Source organism: Drosophila tropicalis, unplaced genomic scaffold (genome assembly GCF_018151085.1).
Source record: "Drosophila tropicalis isolate 14030-0801.00 unplaced genomic scaffold, ASM1815108v1 contig_878, whole genome shotgun sequence".
NCBI lineage: Eukaryota > Metazoa > Arthropoda > Insecta > Diptera > Drosophilidae > Drosophila > Drosophila tropicalis.
This window is the reverse complement of record NW_027173374.1, coordinates 9,781,509-9,808,636: the sequence shown is the minus strand read 5'-3', so window position 1 is coordinate 9,808,636 and position 27,128 is coordinate 9,781,509. Positions and strand designations below refer to the sequence as shown.

General features: G+C 39.7%; 1 protein-coding gene across 1 annotated transcript in view; it reads right to left on the bottom strand.

Moving 5' to 3' along the window:
- LOC137584851 (uncharacterized) overlaps positions 1-27,128 on the bottom strand; it is a 60,630-nt gene that overhangs the window by 16,527 nt on the left and 16,975 nt on the right. Inside the window, exons 2-7 of the mRNA XM_068300432.1 lie at positions 17,327-17,483; positions 6,492-6,596; positions 3,887-4,011; positions 2,531-2,628; positions 2,148-2,356; positions 999-1,151 (exon numbers count right to left, since the gene is read on the bottom strand). Coding sequence (XP_068156533.1) covers positions 999-1,151; positions 2,148-2,356; positions 2,531-2,628; positions 3,887-4,011; positions 6,492-6,596; positions 17,327-17,410 — 774 coding nt within the window. The 5' untranslated portion in view covers positions 17,411-17,483. The remainder of the gene's footprint in view (positions 1-998; positions 1,152-2,147; positions 2,357-2,530; positions 2,629-3,886; positions 4,012-6,491; positions 6,597-17,326; positions 17,484-27,128) is intronic.

Genomic DNA, 27,128 nt, shown 5'->3' with positions numbered 1-27,128 from the left:
GTGAAGGCAAATTGAGTGAATGAATTCTACCCCAACCCGTATTTTCCTTCTTTATCACTTCTTCTACTCTTTTTTTTTTGGGGGAAAATGTAAAGTGTGAATTCTTTTGGCCAAAAAATGTTAAAGTTTCTTTGCCTTTGTGTGTGTGTCAACTGACTGCAAAACTTTTTTGATTATCAAAGCGTTAACACCGAAAAGTGTTCAACTTGGCTATGCTGCGATGCTGAATAGAAGCTACTGGTACTGGTAACTAGGAACGACTATCTGTTAGCCAGCTACTTGTTGTCTAACGATGCTCTCGATGCTCGGCTTCTGGCGCCACTTGATGCCGTTGACAGGCAAAAGTTGTCACCCAAAAGGGAAGGGGAAGGAAACACTTATACATACATATATTGGCGACTCTGCAAAATGGCGAAATGAAATTGAAGCAAGTTTCCCTGTACCAAAGCACGAACTTTAAATACTCTAGTCGAAGAATGCCTATAGTCTATAGCATAATTGTCACTAAGAAAACTCTGCCTAGAGGTTTTTAAAATTGCTACATTTTAAGTTGATTGAAGTTGATTTCTAATGCATTAGGAATGAGGATCATATATAGCACAGTATATCTTCGGACGAATTAAATGCATGTAAAAAAAAAAAAAAATCTAAGATTCTAAACATTGGTTGGGATAGCTCTTAAGCTAGTCACATGGATTAGCTTACTTTGACAACAAAAAAATGTGCAATGCTTCAATTTGAGTTTTATTGAAAACTTTCTAATAGCCTTTTTTACATCTCTGAAGCGTCTCAAGCAACAGAGTCATAGAAATATAAAAAGAACGAACTGCAAATTGTACGAAAGCACTTGTCAACCAAATATTTATGGTTAGAATGGGGATCTTTTTTAGCATCAGCATCATCCTCACCATCGCCATAGCCATCGTCGTCTTTGTCGTGATGGCCGTTCTTGTGCTCAGTTGTCGCTTGACGTGTTGGAGAAAGAAAGAAAAATTTACATTTTTATCGCTTATCCTGAGCATAAAATAGCGTCCTTTATAATAAACTTTGGCAATGCGCGGCCAATAGTAATGAGCCACCGTCGTCTTGTTGCGCAGCACAACAATTCCGCTTGGCGTCAGGCCCAGAAAGTATTCCACGCTATCCTCGCCCTGTGAAACAAAAAAAGCAAAAATATCCAAAATAAATGTGAAAAAATGGCGAAATCTGATGCGAAACTTTACGGAAACAAAGGAGCAGACGAAAAGTTTGTGCTCTTTTCTTTTTTGCTTTTACTTTTCACTCTTTTGGCTATTGCCAAAAATGTGTTAACAAGAAGAAAGTTTTGTCCCATTAGCAGCAGCAGGCGGCGTTTTATGGATCTTCTCTTACCCCCACCCTCTCAACACACTCTCTTTGTAGGGCAAAAAGAAATGTAATTTTAGCTGTTAATTAAATTAAAAAAAAAAAAAAAAAAAAAATAGAAGCAAGTAAGGCAGACTTTAGGGGGGAAATGGGATTCAGGAATGTGACGACCTGGCGCCGCTTTAGTTAATGATTTGTGTCTATAAACAAACACTGGGGCAGTTGAAAGCAAGGGGTGAGAGGTGAAGGGTGAGGTTAACGCATACCACAAGCATACAAGAGTACAAGGGTTCGACACCCACCCAGACATAATACATACATATACAAACACAGCTGGTGATTTATTGAGGTTTGATATCCAAAGTAAAGGGCAATAAAAAATGCAAATGAAGTGCCAACTTGCAGAGCCCAGAGAATGCCCAAAGAAGGGCAAATGCAGAGCGCGATTTGGTCTCAACTGAGAGCCACATACATACACATATGTATGTATGTAAAAGGTTTGACTTTTTTCTGACCGGAGACGGGGGGAAAGTAATCATTGCGTCGCCCCCTGCTACACTGTTCTGCACACTCCCTTCTTGAGGTCCAGAAAGTGTGGGCAAATGATTTATAATATTTGCCCCCAAATGAAATTAAAGTTTACATTTCCCTTTGACCCCCTTTTGTGTGTTGGTGATGGTGGGACGTGGTGGTGGCCTGTGTGGTTCTCAACCCTTGCTGTGGTCTACAAGTTTGCCTCATATGTTATACATTTCCCTGTCCCTGTCAATGTTCTCTTTTCATGTTAGGCAACATTTACTTACCAGCACGGGATGCAAATCAACACCATACATATCATGCCATTTGACTTTGTCCAAATAGTTCAACTCGGCACTCGACGGCGACATGCCCTTGAGCTGCTGATGGAGCTCCGAGACACGTGATTCCAGTTCACTGCTCTGATTGGGCAGCAATCGGAATTCCGATACATAGCCCTTGGAATGACGTCGCTGATCATAATCCCCCAATTCAGCTGCAAAATTTTGTGAGAAAGAATATATAGATACATATATACATACATATATGAACCATTATAATGAGAAACAAAAAATCGAAACATGTATTTAAGATTAGAAATACGATTTGTCATTTAGTAAAATTGTCTGGGAGATTTGTTAAAATATTTTGCATCATTCTCTTTACTCACATTGAACCACAAAGGCTCCCAGCTCTGCGGCCAATTCAAAGGCTACCGGCAAACGTCCCTGCAAAACATCCTGTTTGACTTGCAGGAAAAGTTGATATCTGTAACAAAATGACAAATATTATTAGCTGTGACAACAGACAGTTGGACGAGTAGTTAACAAGTTGGTAAACAAATCTCAGCATAAAATTAGTTGATCCGACTTTGATGTTTGCCCTAAACACACACACACACACACACACATTGTTGACTTTGGGTGTAACATGAAAATCATTGAAACAAATACAAAAACAACCGAGTGTATAACCAGATATGTTAGAGAGTATATGTACATACTCTTTGCATCATATTTCACAATTATTTGCACAAATCCATACGAGAGCCCTAGCTCAAGTTGAAGTAGCTTGTTTGCTCTATAATCCCTTTTTGGTCTAGGCCAAACTCTAACCAGTCAATCCTGCACACATCAGTCATCACCATTATAACAATTTTCAATTTTTGTCCTGTTTCTGGAGTCAATTGCCGTTTATTGTGAGCCGCAGACTTTGTATAGCTAAAATAACAAAAACTCTTTAGCCCTAGTGCACTTGCATTCCCATAATGCATGGAATGCATGTCCCCCCCTCAACTTCAATCATCCCACCGATTCTGATCGAAGTGCATTTCAATGCATTTATATGCGCCAATATTAGCGCAGCAGTTGGCAAAAGGCTCGCATACGGATTTTGATGATGTTTGGCCAGTGATTGGCATTCGCCATGATGGTGATTATGTGTGGTGATGCAGAGAGTGGATGAGTCGAGTCCGAGCCGGGATGGTGAAGCGGCAATCGTGTCGTCGCTCTATAGTCCTCAAATATTTGCACATACCAAATGCTTGATAAATGCAGCAATAGCCCCCAGACATGAACATGAGGCCCTACAGCCAGCATAAATGTTTGCGACATTTGTGCCACATTTTGTGGGCCCCTTACCATCCGTGAAGCACATCCTTTTCCAACCGCCATCCCTTTGCACATTTTGCAATTTCCCGCACCAGGAAATCCCCATGACGATTGCGTTATTTTAATTTATTTTGCTTGATGTGCACGCATAAATGCATTAAATGAATGATGCATTATCCATTAGTTTTTGGGTTCAGAGTTTGAGTTTGAGTTCAGAGTCCTCGAAACGCATCATTTTGCTGTTTATTGAATTATGAATGTGTGTGTGTGTGTGTGTGTGTGTGTGTGTGTGTCCCCTTTCTCTGTGAGTGAGTGTGTGTCTCGGCAATTAACAAATTAAATTTGTAAAATTAAATTTAAAGACCATTCAAAGTTAAAAATTAAGCAATTATGTACATACATAAGTCGAAATTTACCTAGTAATTTCCTCTAAAAGTTTACACGGATCGGCAGCATAAAATTTAACGCCGAAATACAAATCGTATGGATCTGATTTGGGCTTCAATTGACGAGATATTCGGGACGCAGGATCCAGCCAGTGCTAAAACATAATAGAAAACACAATTACATATTTATTTTAAAACTGTCAATGAGTAGAGGTTAAACTTAATCCAAAAATCAAGCCATTACTTTTTTGATAAAACCGCTAGATGTTTTTCGATTTTTAGCCATTTCTATCGATATTGGTAAATTTTTGAGGTATTAAGATTCCCCCATCACTAATGACTCGACAAAATTCTGTTTGTGGCGATAATCGTAAAAGTTATTCTTCTAGCAAAAACATTCTTAAATCGAGCTAATATCATAATCGACTTGAAAAATGGCCGAAATTGATCTCACTAACCACTTTTTGAAGGACATGGGCAGTCTGTGCCTAAGTGAATCCTACGCGGATGTCGAATTCCTGGTTGAGGAGCAGAAGTTGCCGGCGCATCGCGTTGTTCTGGCAGTACGCAGTGAATACTTCCGGGCCCTGCTCTTTGGTGGAATGTCGGAGTCGTCACAACGTCTAATACAATTGGATGTGCGACTAGATCTCTTCAAGCTGCTGCTGGAGTATATATACACGGGTAACTTGTTGCTTACCACAATAAAGGACGACGTGGTTATAGACATGCTAGGCACTGCAGATCATTACGGATTTCACGATCTCCAGCTGGCCATTTCCAAGTACTTAACACAATCCTTGACATTGAAAAATGTTTGCGTAGTTTTGGAAGCTGCCCGTTTTAACAATCTAGAAGACTTGACTGAAGCTTGTCTATCGTTTATGGGTGGCAATGCGTCCAATCTTCTACAGGAGGAATCATTCAACTTACTATCCCAGGAATCTTTGGATATGGTTCTGCAGAGAGACACCTTTTACGCCCCAGAAGGAGAAATATTTCAGGGTGTCCTAAAGTGGAGTCGTTCTAATAATGCTGTAGACACCGAATCGCTATGGGATGCTGTACGCCTGCCATTGATTGGGATTAACGATTTGCTGGAAGTCGTGCGTCCCTTGGAAATTCTGGATCCCAATAAACTACTTGATGCAATCTCCCAAACGCGTTCAAAAATCTTGCCATATCGTTCGCATTTAATATTAGGGAAGAATGTGGCTACTGCTGAATATTCTGCAAGATGCACCAAGGGTGTTGACTGTTCCAACTTGCTTAATGGCGATGTGATTAACTATACTAAGGGCACGGGTTACACGTATCACGCCATCGCGGAAGGGAAGGATAATGCGATTGTAGTTGAACTAGGCGCCATGTACAACATTAATCACATCCGCCTTTTGCTGTGGGATAAGGACCCTTGTGAATACTCCTATTTCATTGAGGTCTCTGCCGATAAGCTCAATTGGAAACGTGTCATCGACTACAGCCAGTACCATTGTATGAGTTGGCAGTATTTATATTTTGACGCTTGTCCTGTTCGTTTTATACGAACTGTGGGAACCTATAGCGCTACGGATAAGAAATATTGTCTCGTCAGTTTGGAAGCCATGCATGCAACCGATGTACCAAAGCTTATTGGGCATTTTGTGTCACCTGTGGATAATGTGGCTACGATTTCAAAGCATGCTCTTGTTATGTTAGATGACGAGGTAGATAATACTCTCATTTGTGGAACTCAAGATTTAACTTGCGGTGATGATATTCTCATTGAACTATCACAGCCTTATCATGTGGGATCCATCCGTTTGCGATTGTTCGAAGAGTGCATGTACAGCTTCTTTATTGAGACGTCAACGGATTTTCAAGACTGGGAGATGGTTGTGGACAAACAAAATGAGGAACTAACATCCTGGCAGAACTTTCATTTCACACCTCGTCCTGTTGTCTATATACGCATAGTGGGCACATATGCTTCGGATGAGTCGGAATTACGTTGCGTTCACTTTGAATGCCCCATTCAGGGGATCGAGTAGTGTTTCCTAAGCTTCTGTATGATCAGTTTGATATACTGTATTATTATCACTTGGAACCAAATTTCAAATAAACTATATTCAGAATGCTTTAAAGAAACTTTGATCTATGTTTTTGTTTGAGTTTCTGTTCAGATATGCGGGAAATGGAAGAGGAAAAGGTTCCAATAACACGACCAAAAGCGAACAACGAAACATATATGAATTTCAATGAAGGCCACGCACTCCAAAAAAGAAGAAGGACACAAGCCGATGTCGGCGGAGCAGCAACGAAAGCGAAATTACATAATTTGCCCTGCGGCAAAGGAGGAACTCAAAGAGTTACCCCGTGGTCTACATCATAAGCGTCAACGTCAAAGTCGATGCTGGAGCCAGAGTCTGCCCGTAATCGTAGCCGTAACTGTAGTCTGGCTTTTTTGTTTTTTCATTTTTCAACGGTCTGTCCGCCTCAATGAATTTCAATGAAAACGAAAATGAATTTCAAAAACCAATATGTTTGCACAGCGGAAGCAGAGCAGGAATAGTCCCAGCCAAAAGGGCTGTCAATTCTCTTTGTGCTCCTCTACTGGAACTTCTCCTCGGCATCGTCGTCATCTTTCTGTACTCACCGTTTGATTCTCCTCGTCGATGTAGCGTATGCCAAAGTATGAAGTCTCGATTAAATTGAGCCTGGCAAAGACGACATCCAGCAGAGCCTGGCCGGGCAAATCATCCTGAAAATAGACAAGAAAATTGCTGTTAAAACAGAGGAAAAGCGAAAGAAAAAGAGATGGGCAAATAGACATAGTTGACTACATTGGACGAAGAGGCTTTGGCAATGGCAACAGCAAAGGCAAAGGCAAAGGTGAGAGGTCTGCCTGGTGTGGGCAACCATTGGCAAACTGTTGAGCCATTGAATGGCCACAGTATGTTTGGTTCAGAGTCCTGCCGACAAAAGTGAAAACTTTCTAGCGACAATTATTCAATTGGAAAATTGCTCCTTTCTGTTACTTTGCTTTCTTGCTTGCTATTGCCATTGCTGATAAAAAGGAGAAAATAAACCAAGGAAAAGGAAAAGTGGAAAAACGAAATAGCCATCAAAAGCTACGCCTCTTTCCACAAACAATTTATGGCAAATCGGAAGGCAATCAATAATTTTCTGTTGGTTCAATTTAATTTTGTGTTAGCCTTTAAAGCTTTAAAATGCCAATTCTTTCGTTTTTTTGTTCTAGTGCCAATAATAAATTGAGTTTATTCTCGAGGGGACTTTGCCCCACGTGCTGCCTTTTTTTAACTCAAAAGGTTGCCACAGCTGCAGCACCAGGAGCGGGAGCAGTGGAAGCAGCGGCAACCGCAAAAAAACACCCAAACTATGGCCAGGGGCATACCATTGTTAACCACAGACACAGAGGCTATGCTTCTGCCACTCCTCCTCTGCCTAGCAACACCTACCCGCACACCCACACACAAATACTCCGACAGATATGTATGTATGTACATACATACATACATACATCCTTTTTCGCCTCTGATGCCACTTTCATTGTCCTTATGTGGAGCCACATCTGGCGTTTCAACATGTTTGATTTTTGGCGCTGACCAGACACTACTCTGACTTTGCCTTTTTGTTGGTCTTTTCGTTTTTTGTCTTCTATGCGAGTATATGTATGTGTTTTCTGCCATGTTTTATTTATGGCCCGAACATCCCTTGGTGGCTGGCCAATGCTCACATCCCTTTCTTTATTATTTTGTTTTTGTATTGCCATGTTTTATTGTTGTTGCGTAATAAACTTAATGGTTGGCAAGTGTGAACAAGCCGTAGAGCATAAGGACTGGGAACACCAACTTTGCTTCTACTCCTGGTCCTGGTCCGGATCAAGGCCTCGGAGTTAGTCTCTTTTGAATTTATGTTAAACTTTTGCTGACCAAATATAAAAAGGAAAGTGGAATCAGTTCGTTGGAGCTGCTTAAGTTGCCATTGGGGATTTCAAGGCATAGCAAAATTGACTCAACCAGGCGATAATCTATATATGACAGCATCAGGCACGGGCAGTAAAATCCAGCAGCAGGAGTTGATGATATGTCCAGTCAAAGAACCCACACGAGAGTCATACAATGTGTCCTGTGGGTTACTAATTGCATTTATTCGGACTGCATTAAAGGACATTCAGGCATGTGTCACACTAACAGTGTGACATCGACAATGATGACAGCAAAAAGCTTAGATGAACTTGCAGCAAAGGCTTTGCAATTCTACTCAGAAGAGCCATACAAATACAAGGACATTAAGACAATGGCTCGTAAAATTTTCAACACAAAACGTGTGTGTGCGTGTATCCTTATTGTTGTTGATCTCAGTACTTTCATTTCAGCTTCAGTATTTTCATCTCCACACTGCACAATGTACACTGTCATTGTTGTCAATGCTTTCACCATAAAACAGAAGTAGAAAAGTGCATTTTAAAAATGCATAAGACCCATGAGCGTTCATCATATTGTTGGTTGCCATTTACTTTGTCCAAGTTTGCGAGTAAGAAACAAGGACCACACCATATTCTCTGTCTTATAAGCACATTTATATGTACATACATATGTATAAGAGACGACAACGACAGCTTTGAAGCTCATAATGTACTTGCTGCTAAATGGAATACTTGATGAGTAAATAATACAATTTCCCACAAAAGATTCTGAGACCTAGATAAGTGCTTACATCGTTTATATGTATGTATATATTTTGAAAAAATTATATAGAAATACTTTGCGTTTTTCATAAAAAAAGATCAACTGTTGGAATTATAATTTCCTTATTCTTAACAAACAGCAAATGAAGGCAACTATTTTGTTATCAATGGGAATTCAGCCCACAATTGGTTTGGGCCATTCTCCAATTCTTCTTTCCTGACTTTCCTGAAGAATTTCCCATTTATTTTGGTTGTTTCAGCTTTAAGAATCTACCAAAAAAAAAAAAAAGCAACAGGGGAAACCTCATCGAAAAAAGACTTCAGAGAGCGGCATCAATCCTAATGAACTACGCCTCATGCATGTCTAAAACGTTTTCCAACAAAGTTATGGCCAGCAAAATCAACGTAACATGTAAAGGCCGCAATGGTTTGCAATTAATCACAAGACTTCAACCGAAACCCGGCAAAAGTTGGCCAAACAAAAGTGTTTAAGTCCCAAAAGGTTTTTTGGGTACGAACAAACTGTATTTCCCTCAGATGTGTGTATGTGGTGGTATGTAGTGGTAGTGACCCACCCACCCAGGCATAAGACCGGCTCACTCACTGGCAGAGTTCAATAAATTAGATTCGTCTGCTTGAGAGAGTCGAGAGGCAACCATAGATGGATGATGTCTCGTCGGTGGGGCCATCAAAGGCTGCAGCTACGACGCTGACGGCAGCAAAAAGTAGAAGATATACCCTGAGATGAGCCTTTGCGATGATTATGTTGATGCTAATGATGATTAGGTCTTTGGCTTAAATGTCTTAATCAAATTATGCCTACTTTGATGTTGCCAAGAATGTTGGAGGAGGTTGTTGTTGTTGTTGTTGGTGGTGGTAAGTCTCGCAGAAAAGGGACAGCAAATCTTGGCCAAGTACACTTAATGAGCTTACACTTTTCCTCTACCACCCCCTTCGGTTAGATGGCTTTGCTCCTTGGCAGCTGTCGGCAAAAGAACTTTTTTCATGCAACTTAATTAGTGGAACGCCAAGTGGTAAACCGGAAAATATAGCACACATGTACGTGTCTCAGTCATAGTCTATGCACAGTGTCAGCCTTAGCATCTCACATGGCATAAGCAAAGGGCGACACTTTTAGTTTGCAAAATCCCAGCAGCATCTTTTGGGAACTTAATCAACGCGACGCCGGCTTACTGCCTTTTGGTCTGCGTGACTAACCCACTTTCTGAACTGGGCGACTGAGTGCAGAAATCTGCTACAATTCCGACTTAAATATAATTAACACACAGTTTATGTTTTCAAAATGAATTGAAAATTCCCTTAGCAGTTTCTGAGATAAATAGAGAGAAAGAGAGCTTGTCCATTTTCTCTGTCAGCTTATTTGTGGGCTCCCTAGTTCCAACCAAAATAATAATACTCTGTTAAGGACCATTCTATTCTATATACAAATACAATATATATACGTAGATCCCCTTTGAGCCAGCTAGCATCTCTCCAATTGCATTGTGCGTATAATTGCGATGCTTGGCTTAAACGTGCGCTGACCTTTGACAACAGCTCACACAAATAGCACACAGATGCCATCGTTTTTAACGGCATTATGAGTTTTAAGCTCCAGAGGGTATACACACCAAAAGCAGCATGAAAATAAACAAAGCTAAAAACAGAATAACAGAAAGACAGAAAAAAAAAAAACGTATGTACATATACATACATACTTAGCCGTTTGCAATGTCACAGACAAAACGGCGACAAAGTGAAAGAAAGCAATGGCAGTCGCTGGCAGTCTACATCGTGTTGACGGTATGCACAAAACAACAAACCCAGAGCCAAAATGCTAAAGCAGATTTATGTCCATGTGCCGCCTCAATCTTCGTCTCTCTTCTTATCCTCTTGAATCCACACGCCCCTCAACCGTCGACCCACATTGCATCGCATCGCATCGCATCTTCACCTAACAGAAAAAACACATTCAACAAACGAGATTTGCGTAATTCCTGCAGCTCGTTGCCCGTAGTCCAACAAATGATTTTAACATTGCCATTTTGCTATACCCTTACAGAACCTTTAAAGTCCAAGGAAAGCAATTAATAGGCATGGGAAAAGAAACTGACACATCTTTAGATATTTGCAGGCTTCAATTCATACTATTTATGGGTTTTATGAGGAGTCTTGATTACAATACATCTTTTGGTGTCCACCTATGAATCGGTGATAGGATTAGACCTCAAACTAGATAGGATTCGGATTTGAGTTTTATTTCATTTTAAAGTTTATGATTCTATTTATTGGTCGTATATTAGAAGCCCTAAGCGTAAAGAAGTTTAAGTAAAAGTATTCAAAAGATCGGTATCGCTAGCAATGGGTAATTTCAAATTTATAGATGGTTATTAAAAACTTTTATTATCGATGTGATCTAGGTTAAAATTATTGTTATTTGTAAATAGGCACCAAAAAGTCAAAGAAACCTTTTTTTTTTTTGTAATTTGTAAGAAAATTTAAACTAAAACGGATAAAATTTTGGAAAACATTTGTGCAATATGCCAGATGGATAGTGCCACAGACCAGAAAACTTTTCCTTAAGGTAAGGCATCAACCTGTCAGCTTTTCCAATTGTGTAGTTTATGCAATTTCTCGTTTAGAACGTGCTTTCAACTTGGAAGCGATGCTGTCTGCTGTTTACGAGAATTTTATTTCTCATGCCCAGCCAAATGGGCACAAAGCCTCTCCAAAAAGCTGGACGAGGACAGCGATGGCTCATGCTGTGGCTGAGACGGATGCTGAAGCTGATGTAAAGGCTAAGGCTCAGGTTCAACTGTGCTTTGGCGACAGCAATATGAGTTGTTGTTGTCGTTACTGGGTATATATGTACCTTTGTACAAACATTTTTCCGTCATTGTACCATAGCGGAACTTTGTGTGTATGTGTGTGTGTAGGTTTTCTTTTTTTTTTTTTTTTTTTGTTGTCATGTTTGGTTATTTCTGTTTACGTCAGTTGTTGTCAGTTCTTTGGTCCGTTGACATTTGTCGCATCTTTCGCTTTTGAGAGAAGTTCTCTTTTGGCTTGCTAATTTCTAGCAAATATGCCAACTCTTCTCTTTACAACCTTCCACTACACGGCTGTGATATATTGCACATGTAACTGTTGAATTTGTCTTGAGATTTCCCGGCCAAGCAGCAAGAGAACAGGGTAAGAGCTATGACTTCCGTTGTGGCCCATCACTTGCGTTTTCAATGGGGCAACTGGTGAAGATCATTGTTTGACTGGCAAATATTCTCTTTAACATTCTAGCCAGTCCCGCATATAAAGCAAAAGAAAAACTCCTTTACACTTATGTGGCTCACCTTGAATTTCTTTGGTGCTTTTTGTTTTGGCTCGCTTGTGTGCTCCATTCAAACGCTTCGGTAAACAAACAGCACACAAGACCGACGACAAACCGACAGATCAACAGACAGAGCCCCAGCACACAGCCAGTCAGCCAGTCATCCATTCGACAGAGACATAGGGCGCAAAAAGTCGAAAAGTGAGTGAGGTTGAGACTGAGGCCTGGTCCAGTTCAGATCCAGATTCAGATTCTGGCACAGACCACCAAGTGAGTGAGTTATCTGATGGCCGTTAAGAGTCCAAAAAACCCCTGCCAACTATGTACTCCCCTTTAACTGAATGTCTGGCTGTATTTGCGTTTAAAGTTTTTTGATTGAATTGTTGCAAATTGTTTGCAAATCTATTTCGTTTCTTTGTCCCTCCCTTCCCTCTCTCAATCTATGTATCTATTCATCAGTTTGGCCATTGAACAATTGGTTTTTGTCTTGTCTCTTTGGGGGAGATTTTGCGGCCACGCAGATATTCAAAATATATAGCCAGAAAATCTTGACATGACACTGAGTTATGGTTCTGACAGCTGCAAAAGCCAACGAACGACTCAACGAAAAATAACTCTAAGCAAAATTTTTACTAAGACCGTTTTGTTTTTCTGTTTTTTTTTTTTTTTTATCTCTCTTTATGTTGATTTTCTTTGGGTCTGTTAATCCTATTAGGAAGCGAAGCGCAACTTCAGCAACAGATAAAGTAATTACCCCCAACCCAGTATTAACAGAGACACAAAAAAGAAAAGAGATGAAAAATACAACCCAACCAAAATGCTTCGTTGAATTTAGCAAAAGGTAAAGTATTCAACTTTTTGGCTAAACCTTTTTGCTTATTAATTACGCAGAAAAAAAAGGGTATTGGGCCATTAGAGAGTATATTGACTTTTGCTACCAGGTGTGGCTGGTCTTAGCATACTTGTAGGAAGAAAAATAATTGTTCTAGAACATAAAACTAGGAAAAACGTCAGCATTTATCCTTTCCGAACATAGAGTATAAGCTGTACGATTTGTACAGGTTCATCCCTTGATGTTTGTTCTTGCCCTTTTCATTTTGATTTGACGGGAATAATCAATAGGGTGAATTGGCAAACTGCCGAGTTTCATTTACATTAACATTCACCTTCTTTTTCATATTATAAAGATATAGACTACACCCTGTATTACAGGTGTGGGTGGAGTCTTTGGGGTCTCAGCAAACGGAAATCTAGACGCCGGCATTTATTTAGCCATTAAACACGCTTCATGGATTTTTCTTATTTTCATTATCAATTTGAACGCGCGCTCTGTCCAGTTTTGGATGGGCGGCATCACATTTTGGGAAGTGAGGGGAGCATTAAAGCTGTAAAAAAGCTTTTAACTTAATTATGTTGGCCATAAACTGCAGGTTTTATTTTTGGTTGGTCAAGATAGCCAAACTCTGGCCAAAAACTTGGCGTGTGAACGCTTGGAACTTTGGTCTAGAGTCTAATTAAATGTCGCTCGAAGGCATGACCAAAATTTTATATTGACACACACATACACATAGACTTATTTTCGTATATGTGATTGTAATTTTTTTTGTTTTTTGGTGAAGTGTTTGCTCGTGAAACACTTGAACTAACCATTTCCATTTTGGCTTGTCATTGTGGCCAGTTTGAAGTGTGTTGGAATGATTTACATAAATTCTCAAATGGGGGCCATGTGCAGTTGGCCGAGAGTCTGATGGACACCCTGTATATACAAAGAATTAAGCGCTAGGCAAATACAAACCCACACACAGAGACCCAAGACTCAAACTCAAACTCTCCACAGTTGAGTATTTTAACCGTTAAGATATAATTATATAACCTTATGCTGCAACAAGCGTAAAAACCTTTTTTTTTTTGCTTTAAGTGCCAACTGTGCCGCCGATGAGAGCAGCTTGAAGCATTTGAAGTGGGGATACCCTGTAGCTATTTAATGCAAGGGTATATTAACCACACGTAACTAGAACTTTGTATCACACATGTGTAAGTAGATCTAATCAATATATTTTACTTTCCATAGCCTTTAAAAGGAATAGAAGAACAGTGTGAGCCTCGTTTATTAAAGGGTACCTCAAGGTCGTTGTTCTAGTCGGACGTGATTTTGGTTTTTACTTTGCGCCCTGGCCAAATGTCATTAGCATTGTAAGCATGATAAATGACAAAAATGCGCGTACACAGATCAAGTATATGTATATACATCTACACGAATGTCTGGAAATATATATACCTACAAGTATATATCTATGTATGCTCACTTGGGCATGAAGTTGTCAAAATCATTTGTCACAGTTTTGCCAGGTTTTGCATCGGCTTTTGCGCGGCGCCGCCAGTAAAAGGCTTTGTCTGACTTTGACTTGTTAAGTCCATTTTTCAACCAATTGTTTCGAGAATTCTGCCAGAGTAAGTGGCTTTTAAGAAATATCTTAGAAACCGAATTGTATATAAATCCAGTTATTTGAGAAATATCACTCATACGCATCGTTTTCGCATTTTACGTCATGGCCATAATATATCGATTACGACATGTTTTCCAGGGACATTTCAATATAGATATATAGACAGTTCAATGCAAGACTGAGGTTGAGTAAACCTCCACCGAAGATTTAATACCCTCAATGAGCTTTTACACTGTTCAAACTATGTGGAATTTTTCGCTTATCAGGACTATTTTATTACGATCATTTTATGCGACATACATTAAGCTAAAATCCCATTCGATTCTGATAATAATAAGTCACCTTACTTATGCTAAGTATAAGATCGAAATTTCGCCGGTTTAGTCCTTTAACATACTTAAATTTAATAAAAATCGATTAAAGTTGTCTGCGAATGTTGCACACTTTTGATCAAAATGAGTATACGCTTTTTTTTTTTTGGAAAAGTGTATGGATGAAAAACAAGTCAACCGCAAATCTCCCTCCAATTCCACCATCCACTGCACCCCCCAGCCGTCACTTGTATTCCCATTAATGCTAGATTGCAAGAGTGTGGCGACGGCCTTAAGTGCGTGCGTTTAGTGCCCATCGGCAGCCGTCAAAATCAACACAGTGAACAAAAGCAAAAGCAACAGGGAGCAGGAGACAAGAGACCTGAGACAGGGGGACAGTTACCATGGGTTTTAGCCCGAGCTTTAGCCATCTCGTGGTTGTCAGTTGACAGACAAGAGTCATGAGCCATGGGCTGGCTGCTCAGCGTGTAAATAAAATTACGTTTTGCGGCTGGCGGCCACACGCATTTTTTTCCACTTCTTGCCCGTTTTGCATATCTTGACTGCGGCACTTTGAATTTTCATTCATGGCTTTTTTGTGGTGTCTGTGTGTGTGTGTGTGTGTGTGGAATTTGGTCGGCGAGGCCTTTTATCAATCATTTGACTGAACATCAAGGGGAATTTTGAGGGGGAGGTTGGTCCATGAGCCATTTGGCCAATAATTACATGCGATAAGTTGTCGTTGTCGTTGCTGTTGCGGCTCACTTGCTCTCTTACCAGTTTCAACTCATTAATATTAACCCTCGGGGCACAGGCACAGGCAAACGCGACGCGACACGACGTCGTTTGGCAACGGCTTGTCCGCCCAGTTTAGCCATTGTCAAATTATGGTTACGCCCACAGAAATACACACACATAGCCTTACATGTGTCTAATGCACAATTTATGAGCTAGCCAGCAGGCTAACAACAATAATCGTTTAAAAATTTTTAGCTTAAGCTGATTTGTATTCTCGCAAAAATTATTATAAATCTCCTCTTGATGAGCTGTGATTATTAGCATTTTATTTTGCTCCAATTTAATGCTTGCGATAAAACGCTATAAAATGCAATCGCCGCATGCAAGCAAGTGTCATTAGTCAGTTCCTGGAATTGGCTAACTAGCCTGTCGTTCCTCTTGCTGCTCGATCAATCAGAAATGGCCAACTGCTGCTGCACTATATCCCAAGGCGATTCAACTTGTATTAAACTGGTAGGATAACATTGTGTGTGTGTGTGTGTGTTTGTGTGTGTGTGTGGACATACATATTTTATCTCTGCCCCAAGACGAACAATTAACTGGCGGCCCTTTAAGTCATGGCTAATTACGCCGCGGACCTCACATGCAATCCGGTTGACATGAATTTGCATTGAATATTGCTTTTAATATATATTAAGGATACATCACATAGGATGCCTTAGGACAGACTATTTTAGCTGCACCTCGTTTAGTTGATTAATTTCATCATTTTACATTAAACCAAAGAACCAAACTTCATATTTGGTATGCCAACATTAATCGATATAATCACAATTGATGAGTTTATTGCAATGACGTTGGACTTAAACAATATCCAAGATTGATGGTTTTGGTAGTGACAGTAACTTGGGCTTAGCGACAAATATTTTGTCCTTTGACTATTAAAAACAATAAACACTGGCCATTGAATGAAATTCCTTGAAGTACAATAACTAAGAGATCTATTAACTGTCTTTCAATCTTGAGGCTACTGTATCCTTGCTCAAGTTGCTTTTGCTTTGTTTTTCCTTCAAACTATCTATCTAGAAACCATGAGAGATAAATACAAAGAATTTTAGAGGTAAGTTGTTTGATTAGAATCAAAATCTTTATTAAAATTCTAAGTTACTGTTACCCAAGATAAGATAAAGTTCAAGTAAATATTATGGAAACCAATTAAACGACTCCTTTTCGTTTCAAAAGCAACTTTTAATATATACATATTTGATATATTGTTGTTATTGACAACTATTAAGATTCAGCAATAAAAAAATTGTGCTATTCAATTAAAACTCTTACTCGTAGGCGCAGAATTTCATGTGTATATTATTTATATTGCCTGCTTGGTTTGCTTTTGCAAAGCTTTGCTGAAATCAGAGACCACCCATAGCCTTATGTGGAGAAGATAGAGAGGGGGGCAAAAAAAAAGAAGCAAAAATCACAACAATTTATTTGATCTGTCCGCACAATGATGCCAACTATGAGGATGTCGTGCAGAATCAGCACAAAATCCCAAGCGACGCCATGAGACACACACATACACACCCAGACAGACAGGACACAAAAGGCGACAACGAGCTACTGACGACTGAGTACTAAGGACTGAGGACTGACGACGACCCATTTAATTTGGCAAACGTGAGCAGTTTTAAAGCCGAAGTAGAGAGGAGAATGTCAGGACATTATCTGTGCGGTGTGTGGACGTGTGAGTGATGACACTTTGCATGTTTGCCAAGTCACAGCAGGGCCTCCGACGCCGCGTCGTTGCTTTGCCGCACTAAATATTGATGAGGGTGCTCGGAACGGGTACGAGCACGGGCACGTGCAAAGTATGCAACACTTTTTTTCAATGGGAAAAGGGGGAAAGAGTTCTGTTTTTCTAGCTTATGTCAGCTAATGTTCACACTAAAGTCAAGTACTTACCTTGATCTCGTGTATAAAGTCGGTCTCGTCCAGCAAATTAATGCGCACGGACATAATCCGCGATGGTCGGCAAAGACAATTCATTTTGTTGCCGTTTTTTTGTTTAGATTCGCTGCGTTTCGCTTAATTCGTCTCTTGTCTATGTGGTTAACATTTTCTGTAAGTAAAGTAAAAGATTCAATTGCGGTTAGAAAGTGGCAATTAAATTGTGTACACATAATTAATAAATAGCTAGAGACTACATTTTTTTTCTTTTTCTCCTCTTTCTACATTGTTATCAGCATCTGTTGCAATTAGTCGACCTGCAACTGGTTTGTTGAAAGGTGTATACATATAATACTATGAATGTATGTATGTATGTACATATATACAGAAGGAGGGGAGTCAACAACCCAGCGAGAGTTAGTTAGTCTCTGTCTCTGTGGCTCTGACTAGGCCTTGTTTTAATAACTCTTTTGGCTTTGGCGTTTATCTGTCTCGCAGATCAGCAACTGTGACAGCAATGACAGCCCAACTGTCAGCAACTCAAACCTCTCCCCAGTTGGTTATTATCATTATAATTTTATAATTGCGGTTGTTGTGCCAGTGATAACTTTAATATGCACGTGGATGTAAAAGTGGAAGAAGCAGCAGCAGCAGCAACTCCAAAAACAAAACACCAACAACAGCAATAGCAACAAAAGTCACTTAAGCGGATTAGTTGAAGGGCGCTTCTGTGCTGTTTTGTTGCCTAAAAGCAGATTATGTCATTAGAGTTTCTCTACATATATAGAGAAAGAATAAAAAAAAAAAGATAGGGAGAGACACGACTTTAAGTCTCAGGCTTTAACTACTTGATTCATAATACCTATGCAGCATTAATTAATGCAAGAATTTAAGATTTTTAAAAGGATTATAAATAAAAGACTAAATTTGAAGATCAATGTCGATTATTATGATTAAATATGTTTCTGAAAAGAAGAAATTACATAAATCATCTAGGTACTTAGTTTCATAAGTTAGGTTAATGAATAAATGCTTTAAAACAAGCTGGAAAACCTTTTTGAATGCTTAAATCTAGAGATTGCTCATCTAGGTTTCAATCAGATATATGTATGTAGTCTCTAAGGATTGCCCATGGTTGCCTCTTACAAAAACTGTTTAGATTTTCTCAGCTGTGTATGTGTGCGTGATCGCTAATATATAGCTACCATATTTGACTGTATGCAAATGTGGACAATGGCATAGAGGACGACAAAAAACTACTATAATAAAAACCTAAGACACATCTGGTTTGGTTTTTATGGTTAGGCTGCATCTGCAAAATAATTAATGTGCATTCGCATAATGAGAAGCAACGGCAAAAAAAAGGAAGAAAAACCAAAAACAAAACAAAAGCCAACAAGCAGCATGAAGCCAGCTAACTTTTCACACATTTCGTTTCAGTTTTCAGATATGTATGCATTTGATGTTTGATGTTTTGCATAGCTGAAAATTTCACTACGTATGCCCAACTATCATCATGTGTTGTTGGTGTAATGTGGTTTGGTTTCTGTGCCTTGTTTGTCTGGGCTTTCATTAGTTGCCGTTGGTTTGCTTTGCATTTCACATAGTCTAAGACTCTACTCATTACTGTAATGAAATATTATGCCTAATTAATGGAAAGTCGACTGAATTGGCAAGGTTGACTGACATCTGTCAGACATGTGTCTTTAACTTGGTCACTCTGTCAACTGTGGGCAACAACAACAACAATAACAACAGTGAATTGCATCAATTAAAATGCATATTTCACATGTGAATGACAGCCACTATGAATGAGTATAAATATATGAGTTTGAGGAATGGCAACACCAACAACAACATGTTATTTTAATTGCAGCCACGCAGGTTCATTCAACTCAAGACTCATTGCGTCTGCCATCACTCCCTCCCACTCTAACGTTAATTCTTTCTGTTTTTCTCTATGCATGCCACACATGAGTAGCAGTCGTTTTTATAATTCTACGCATATGAACTCATGAGATATTTGTTTTCATTAAGAATTCCACAAAGTTAATCTACATTACGATTTATGATTTGGAATTTTTCAAATTCTAATCCTATAAGGTTAATTGAGATCAGAACCAAAGGAGAACTAGCTAAATATTGCTAAATAATATCGAGACCTGTAGTTGCTTAGTTACAGACTTATGAATGAGAAATATAAAGTACTGCATTTAATGTGAGATCAAACACTTTCCTTTGGATAAATAATGATTGATTAAGACTGATACTTAAATATTTGTGATTTGATAGGCTGCAAAAGGGACTAACACTTTGAATTGGTCATCAGCAACATTTTTACATCAGTTTCTATGTGTTCTTCTAGGGTAGTATTCGTCACGGGGGACCATATATGTACATACAAGTTATAAATATGACATTGATCGATTTTTGAGCAGCGTTTTCCTGCCTATTACTTTCCACTGTTCCCCTTCCGATGCGGCTTTGCAGCCCCTTCGCCCCATCAGCACATGAGGAAATTTATCGCTTTGGCATATTTATGGCATTATATCTTTATGCCTGAGCTTGTTTACAGGACATCATCAGCATCCAGCAGCGACACCCTCATAATTTTTTCCCTCCATCAAATTTATCACAGGGACAAAGCAGTCAGTAGCTGAGCTAGCAGTAGTAGGCGTGATTTCAGGGCACACTACCACCCTCCCCCAAAACATTCAGCCCCCTTAAACATATATATGTATGTATATGTATATATGTATAGTAGAGAGTGAGAGAAACTTGGCTTGATTTGTGATAAAGTGCGTGTGGCATTGACATACTCAAAGATTGTGTGAGAAGCAAACGTCTTTTCTATTTATCAGGCGAAACTTTCCTTTCAATTTTCGTTCAGAGACTTTACTACTTGCTCTTTACTTTTTTTTTAGGGTTTATTAATAATATTTGAGGAGCTGTGTTACCCCTCTAACTCTCACTGCCTCTCTCTATAGCCTCCTCTTTGGTCGTAAACTTGAACAACCCAGGAAAAAAAGAAAAATGTTAGCCTATTGCATTCATTTTGCTTTCTTACTCTTGATGACGTTCGTATCAATAACTGAAAATGTCTCAAACAGCGTTTTGTCATATTTCAATATATGGATACCCGCAATTTTGTTGTTGCCTGGTAAGGAAGGGTGGAAAGAGAGTTGGGCTCCCCACCATCCATCCGGCGATCCGGCCCTATTCATAGCAATTTTATGTTTGCGGAAGTAACACCAAAAACTGAACCAAAAGCAAACAAACTTTTAGCACATACATCTGGCAACAGAATGCTGGCGTTGGCATTAGAGTTGGGCAAGAAGTTTGAGGAGAGTTTTGGGGCAAGGCTTTTTCTGGCTTTCTGCTCTCGTTCTGGGCTAAACGAAATTATTTATTACTTTCGGTGCAAACGGTTGGCTGGTTCGTTGCTTGGGTTGTATGTTTGTTGTTGTTCCTGCGATATGCGTGCGATATTGCTGGTGCCACTGCCACTGCCAATGATGCCGCCGCTGCTGCTGCTGTTGGGGTAATGATGATGAAAAACGTGAAAGCATCGAAAAGTGCAAATGGCCAAAAGGTGAATGAGTGAGAAGTGTAGAGCGAAAGAATATGAAACTCGGAAGGATTGCTCCTGCTGTTGGCTCTGCTTGAAGACCTCAGACCCGAACTTTAATGATGATTAAATGTGCTTTCAGCTCTCTGGCATTAGGTAAGGTTATTGAAGGTATCAGAATCTTTGGCATTTTTTTGGTTGACTCTGTTCTGTTTTTTTGAGTTTAGGTCTGAGTTTGAGTCTTGTTTTATGTGTTAAGAGATTTTGATTCACGTTTTTTATTTGTTTGATTTGACTATGGCATAGCTGACGCAAATGAGCTGGAAAATGGAATCCAGCAAAGAGTGAGGGAGAGATTTATTCAGTGACATTTGCCGGAATGAAGTTAATGAGGTGTTGAGAGAGGAAGAGACGTAATCAGAAATGAATGCGTATACGTATTCCAATAATAAAAAGTTAACCCACTGTTTATTGTAAAGTCATATGCCCCCCCATGGGCACCATTCGTAGGTGGGCATCGAAAACCACAGATGCTCATATGTGACTGTGTGTGTGTGTGTGACTGTGAGTGTGAATAAAATATGGCAATGCTACGTGACGATGGCCAAGAGGAGGGACATGTATGTATATCTCCAGGCAGTTGCAGCAATTAACACGGTCGACGGCGTGCCTTGCCGCCCACTTTCGGGCCGACATGGGTTTGATTTGCTTCTCCTTTCAGTCAGTTTTTCGGCACGTAATGAGCATTGGCAGGGGCCACAAACTTGTTCTCCCTAATTGCATTGACGCTTTTGCTCTGGCTATGACATTGAGTGTGATTGAGATGCAGTTAATTATGCCTCGTTGCTATTTCGACAATTTTAATGATTTTGTAGCGGTTTTTTTTCACTCCACATACCGGCAAAGGCAAATATTTTCACTTACAGTTGACGGGCACGCCCACCTTACCTCCGTGCCACAAACTGTCGTCAGTGCGTCGAGTGCAATGACACACAAGTCTTTCCGTGCTGTATGAGTATTTATTTACAGTTGCCGACGATGACGTTGCTGCTGCTGTCGACATGGCACGGTATGCGAATGCGTCTGTGTGTTAATATTTAAGCGGCTGCATGGGAACTTGTTAACACCAAACCAGGCAACAACAACAACAGCAGCAACAACACACACGAGTCATAGCCCAGACAAGCGCCAAGGGAATAACTGGAAGCTGGAGTATGTATGAGGAGAGAATGTGGGGGTGAACAGAATGTTGGGATATGGCTTTGACTCTGCAGCCTCTGCCTACCTTTTGCCACGCTGCACTGCTACGTGAGTGATTGTCAAGTGGTTGACGCTGCAGACAAATAAAATTCGCTTAAAGTGCGCCACAGTCGCATTTGCCCGGCACAAGAGGGACGAGAGCACGAGAATGAGAACGACAGCGAGACTCGACCAGCAGCAGCCACGTCTGTGGCACAACTTGACTTGGCTGCCTGTGATGGAGGCGTGACTGTAGACATGCTACCCTATGAAGTTCTTAGCATAATTAATGACAAAATGTTGATAAATCAAATCAAAGATAAATAATCATAAATAAATTTAACATCTTAGACTTGTTGATAAAGTTCCGGAAAATTTGTTTACCAAACAATTAGTTTTGTTGCGTTTTCGTATACCCTCTTGCAGGGTATCAGTGCGTCAATGTAATGCTGTGTCATGTTGTTGTTGCCCCATGGTCGCGAAGGCGAAACATGGTCCCACCCCCTGACCCTGTCAGCATTTGTGACTTGCGCGTTTTTCCTATGTGCATTATTTTTATAAAAATGGAAAAAAAAGGTGAAAAAGAAAATGTTGGAAAAAGCGAAGTTGGAATTCTTGTGGCCTGAAGGGAGGCTAGGCAGCATGTGAAACTGTAAAATAGAATCAACTCATTCGTCATGTTGCGGAAAATGCATTTTATTTTCTATTCGGCATGGCACATGCGTGAAAATTACTTTATTTTTAATGACTCTGATATGGGGGTGGCAGGCGATAGGGAAAGAATACCGTTGTAAGTGGTAGTAGTGGCTGTCGCAACAAACAAAAACGAATAGTAGAAGAAGAAGAAGGAAAAAACGAAAGAGAACCAACAATTGTGAATGGAAAAGGATGACGGCTAAATAGGACAGTTGCAGCTGATGTTGCATTTGCCTTTTGCAACTGATACAATGCATTTTCGTCTCTCGCAGACTCAGACTCGACTCAGACTTGCAACATACTGTGGCAAATGTGGGTGTCTACATATCTACATTTCTGCGGTTCTGTTCATGTCATTAACTTTATGAGTGCTTAAATGTTGTGGCCTGGTTGGACCAGGACCAGGACCAAAGCCAAAGACTGCCTCAAGGTAACGGAAACTGCAACTACCGTTATGTGAGCAAGATTCCTCTTCTAGAGCAGATTGCCATCACTTGTTTTTCTATTTAAATGAGCTATTTACCTTCATCCTTACCTGCGACATCGATTCGACATTTATGTTCCTAGCAGGCGTAATTTTTGTTTGTGTTTTTTTGCTGGGCAATTCTCTAAAGTGTTTCACTTGCTGGCAAACAATAAACTCGGGTTACATAAATTTGGCTACCCAAAAGAATAGAGAGTGAGAGCAGGCAGTTCCTCATGGCACACGTGTTACAAATTTTATATGAGCAAACAATTTCGCCTCGTCGCCAAATGGTTAGAGAAAAAGAGAAAAAAATACATATATCTATGTATATATAATATAAGCAGCATGACAGATAAAGAGAAATACACTGGAGGGATGGCAGGAGGCGAAAACAGGCTGCTGTTTGCCACAACTCAACTCAGTAGCCGTAGTAGTCTAGAAGGCATTTTTATATATGCGCACAGGAAAAATGTCGTAAAAAAGTTTTACGATCAAACATTGCACTTTATGTGCTTTTATGTAAAATTACCGTACAGCATTGGCAACATTGTCAGCTGAGCTGTAAAAGTAGCAGAAACGCTATAGAAACGAGGGGACATGGATAGGCAACAGCTGAAGGTGCACCACCACCAGCTCCACCTCTTCAGCTTTTAGCACCAACTCCAGGAGGCGACCAAAGAGACCTCCCCAGGCCACGAGGCAATCAGGCAAAGTTACTTCCCTGTCTATCTTCCGCTCACACGGTCGGAGACAAATCCAATTTACTTATTTCACTGTATCCAACAATCTTTTTCGCTTCTTTTTATTTGATTCTCTACATTTTTCTCTTGCTTTCTCTCTTTCTTTTCTGCCATGGATTAAATTTAAATGAAGCTCCCACCTAGGCGTATGCGTAATATTCTTCTATTACCACAATTAAGCCTTGCTAAGGTCTAATTGATGTTCCGTTTTGCTTTCATAACCATTGGAGCTGCGTTTTACGACCATAACTTACTCCCTGTTTCTCTCTTACCCCCCACCCTTCTTGCATTAAATCCCCCTTCCCCAGAGAGATGCCCTTGCATATAAGTATGTATGTATTTATGGGCTTTTATCTCTTTTGCTGGCCAAACACTCGCAGACCATATCATAAAATGTTCGAAATGTTCTTTTGGCCCAATTTGTGGGTGGGGCAAGGGCTGAAAAAGAATTCCACCATTAGCGTCCATTTAATGGCAATGCCATAAAACACTTTGGCCATGGCAAAAGTGTCAAATGGTTTGCAGCAATTCGACTCATTAGCACATTAATAAGCAAATTATTCAAATTTATCAACAGAAAGCACGTTTTCAATGATGCCCAACAGGTTTCATTTTTCTATTGACCCATTTCTATTGTTCCCAAGAAGCCACAAAACGACAGAGAGAAAGAGTGAGAGAGAGAAGTGTGGGGTAAAGGGGTTCAGTGAACCAAAAACATAGAACTCAAATGCGGGTCATCGAATTTGAATTAATTTGCATAATTAATAAAGTGAAAAGCAAATTTGATAAAAGGTCAACAGATGTTGCCCAACTTGTGAATGGTATTTAACTTGAAACTAAGCAGTTAAGTAACAAATTTCTGAGAATAATTACGTCAATTAGACAATCTGATAAGATTTCAAAAAGTCTGATTCATAAAACATTTTGTCTACCAATTTATTATCAAGTCAATGCAGTTGTTATTTTCAGTTTTCCATAAATCAATTGGTTTATAAATCACGAATGTTACAAAATCAAATAACAATTAATCGATATTTGCTGCAGTTGCCTAATGAAAATTAAATGTTACACTGCACAACTAATAAATAATTGAAGAATACTAAATAAATTCGCTCAATTAAGTCGAGTTATGTGAAAAGAAATACTAAAACGCAAAACACTTGGCCATAAAAGTTAAAAGCCTAAACTAAAAGTCAAGTAGATTAGATCTGAATGGAATGGAATTTTTATATGGATGAAATTCTTAGTGTAAAACTCTTTTCAACTCAATAGCTGACTAACTAATAAGCTCTCTTTAAATTTTACTTTCCCAATCATGTTTTTATATCTATAGCTATATGCTTTCTACATGATTTCTGTCAATGTTCCCATGATGAGGCATACAAAAAGAGAATAAATTTGTGTGCGAGAAAGTTCTTTTTCCGGCAGATAGTTACCTATTCACTTTCCGTAATAAAAAGTAAAAAGTTCTATGAGTCATGGACGACGAAATGGTAAACCAGCCGGATGGCTTAGCGCAATGTTTTAATTGGACACATGCCGACTGTCAAAGGGCTTGTTTCCATAGTTGTTTTAGGTCTTGTTTGTTGTCTCTTTTAGATTGATGACAGTCTGATAAGACCAGAGACCCCCTTTTGGCATTTGAAGTGAAGCCGTCATAAAAAATAAAACCTATATAAATTTAATCAAATAACATATTTATAATAAAGACAGAAAACTGCGACTTTAATTATTAAAACAGTTAGACACTTCCGAGTAGTTGTTGGTCAATTGCTCGATTGTTTTACTATGCCACGGAAATCGCTTGCGGCACGACAAATTGATGTCCATAGGGAATCGGGTCAGCAGACAATGTCAGCAACATTTTGCAATCCTAATGAGAAATGCACCAGCAACATTGCCCAAAACGTTGTTAATGGCTGGGCCAAAACCGAAAAAAAAAACCAAAACGGGGAAACAAATAGAGGAAAAAAGTGTGCGAAAAATGAAATCTAGAGCAACACCGAGGACTGGGGCGACCAAATATTTACAGCCGGTTGATTTTCGTTTCGCTCCTGTTGCGGTTCAACGATTTGTGTTCAGCTCTGCCATAATGAGCTCGGTCTGGGTTTGAGCTCTGGCACTGGGACTGGGCCTGAATCTCGTCTGGCAGCAACGACTCAATTACAAATTGTGTTTGTTTGTAGCGCTCAAGTCGTTGGCCCTTCCGTCGGGGCTGCCGCCTTCTGTGCCTTCCGCCTTCGATGCCTTCCTTCTGTGCCCCATGTGCCATGTGTTTGAGTTAAGTGTTCGCTTTGCGGTTTATTTAATACACTTTGGTCTGTGCGCTGCACTTTCTGTCCGGGGGGCAAATTGATTGACACACTGAGAACTTGATGCTGCCTTGGTGTGTAAATAACCGACTGAGTCTCGGTGCCTTACTTTTGTGGTTTATGCGTTTTACTTAATTACCTATTTGAATTTTTAATGCCCTTTGATGTGGCCAGGATATTGCCTTTTCGATGTAATTTCCTTCACCTCAACCCCCCCGAAAAAAAGGCGACACAAATCATCATCATCATCATCATGGGCTTCTTGATGTGGGCGGCTTGTCGCTCGTTTCCTGCCTGCCAGTCGCGTGTCTAGTTTTCCTTTGGCTGTAGAAGATAAACTCACTTCGAGCCATATAAATCAAAATGCAATTTGTTCTAGGCAAAAAGGGCAAAAGCTAATAACTAAACAAACTGCGGGCCACTAAATCAACGTGTAGCATGATAAAACATAGCAACAGCATCCACAGACGACTGCGAGAACATCAATGATAGACTGGGGGGGACAACATTCTTTTTTACCACTGTTCCTGATTATGATGCTGCATGTTGTTGTTGTTGTTACTATTGCGGATGCTGCTGTCTGTAGCCTCTACAGTTTTGAGGTGGAGCGTGATATTCATAATTTATTGACTGACAAAACAAATTCATTATGAAATGATAAGACATGAAATTTGTCATATGTACCTATGATAATAACATAGGATAATGATGAGGAAAACGAAAAGGTTCATTGAATAGTAGTTAAAATTCAACTTTTCAAATTAGAACGTTTTCTATGATTGCTGGAGACCTTACC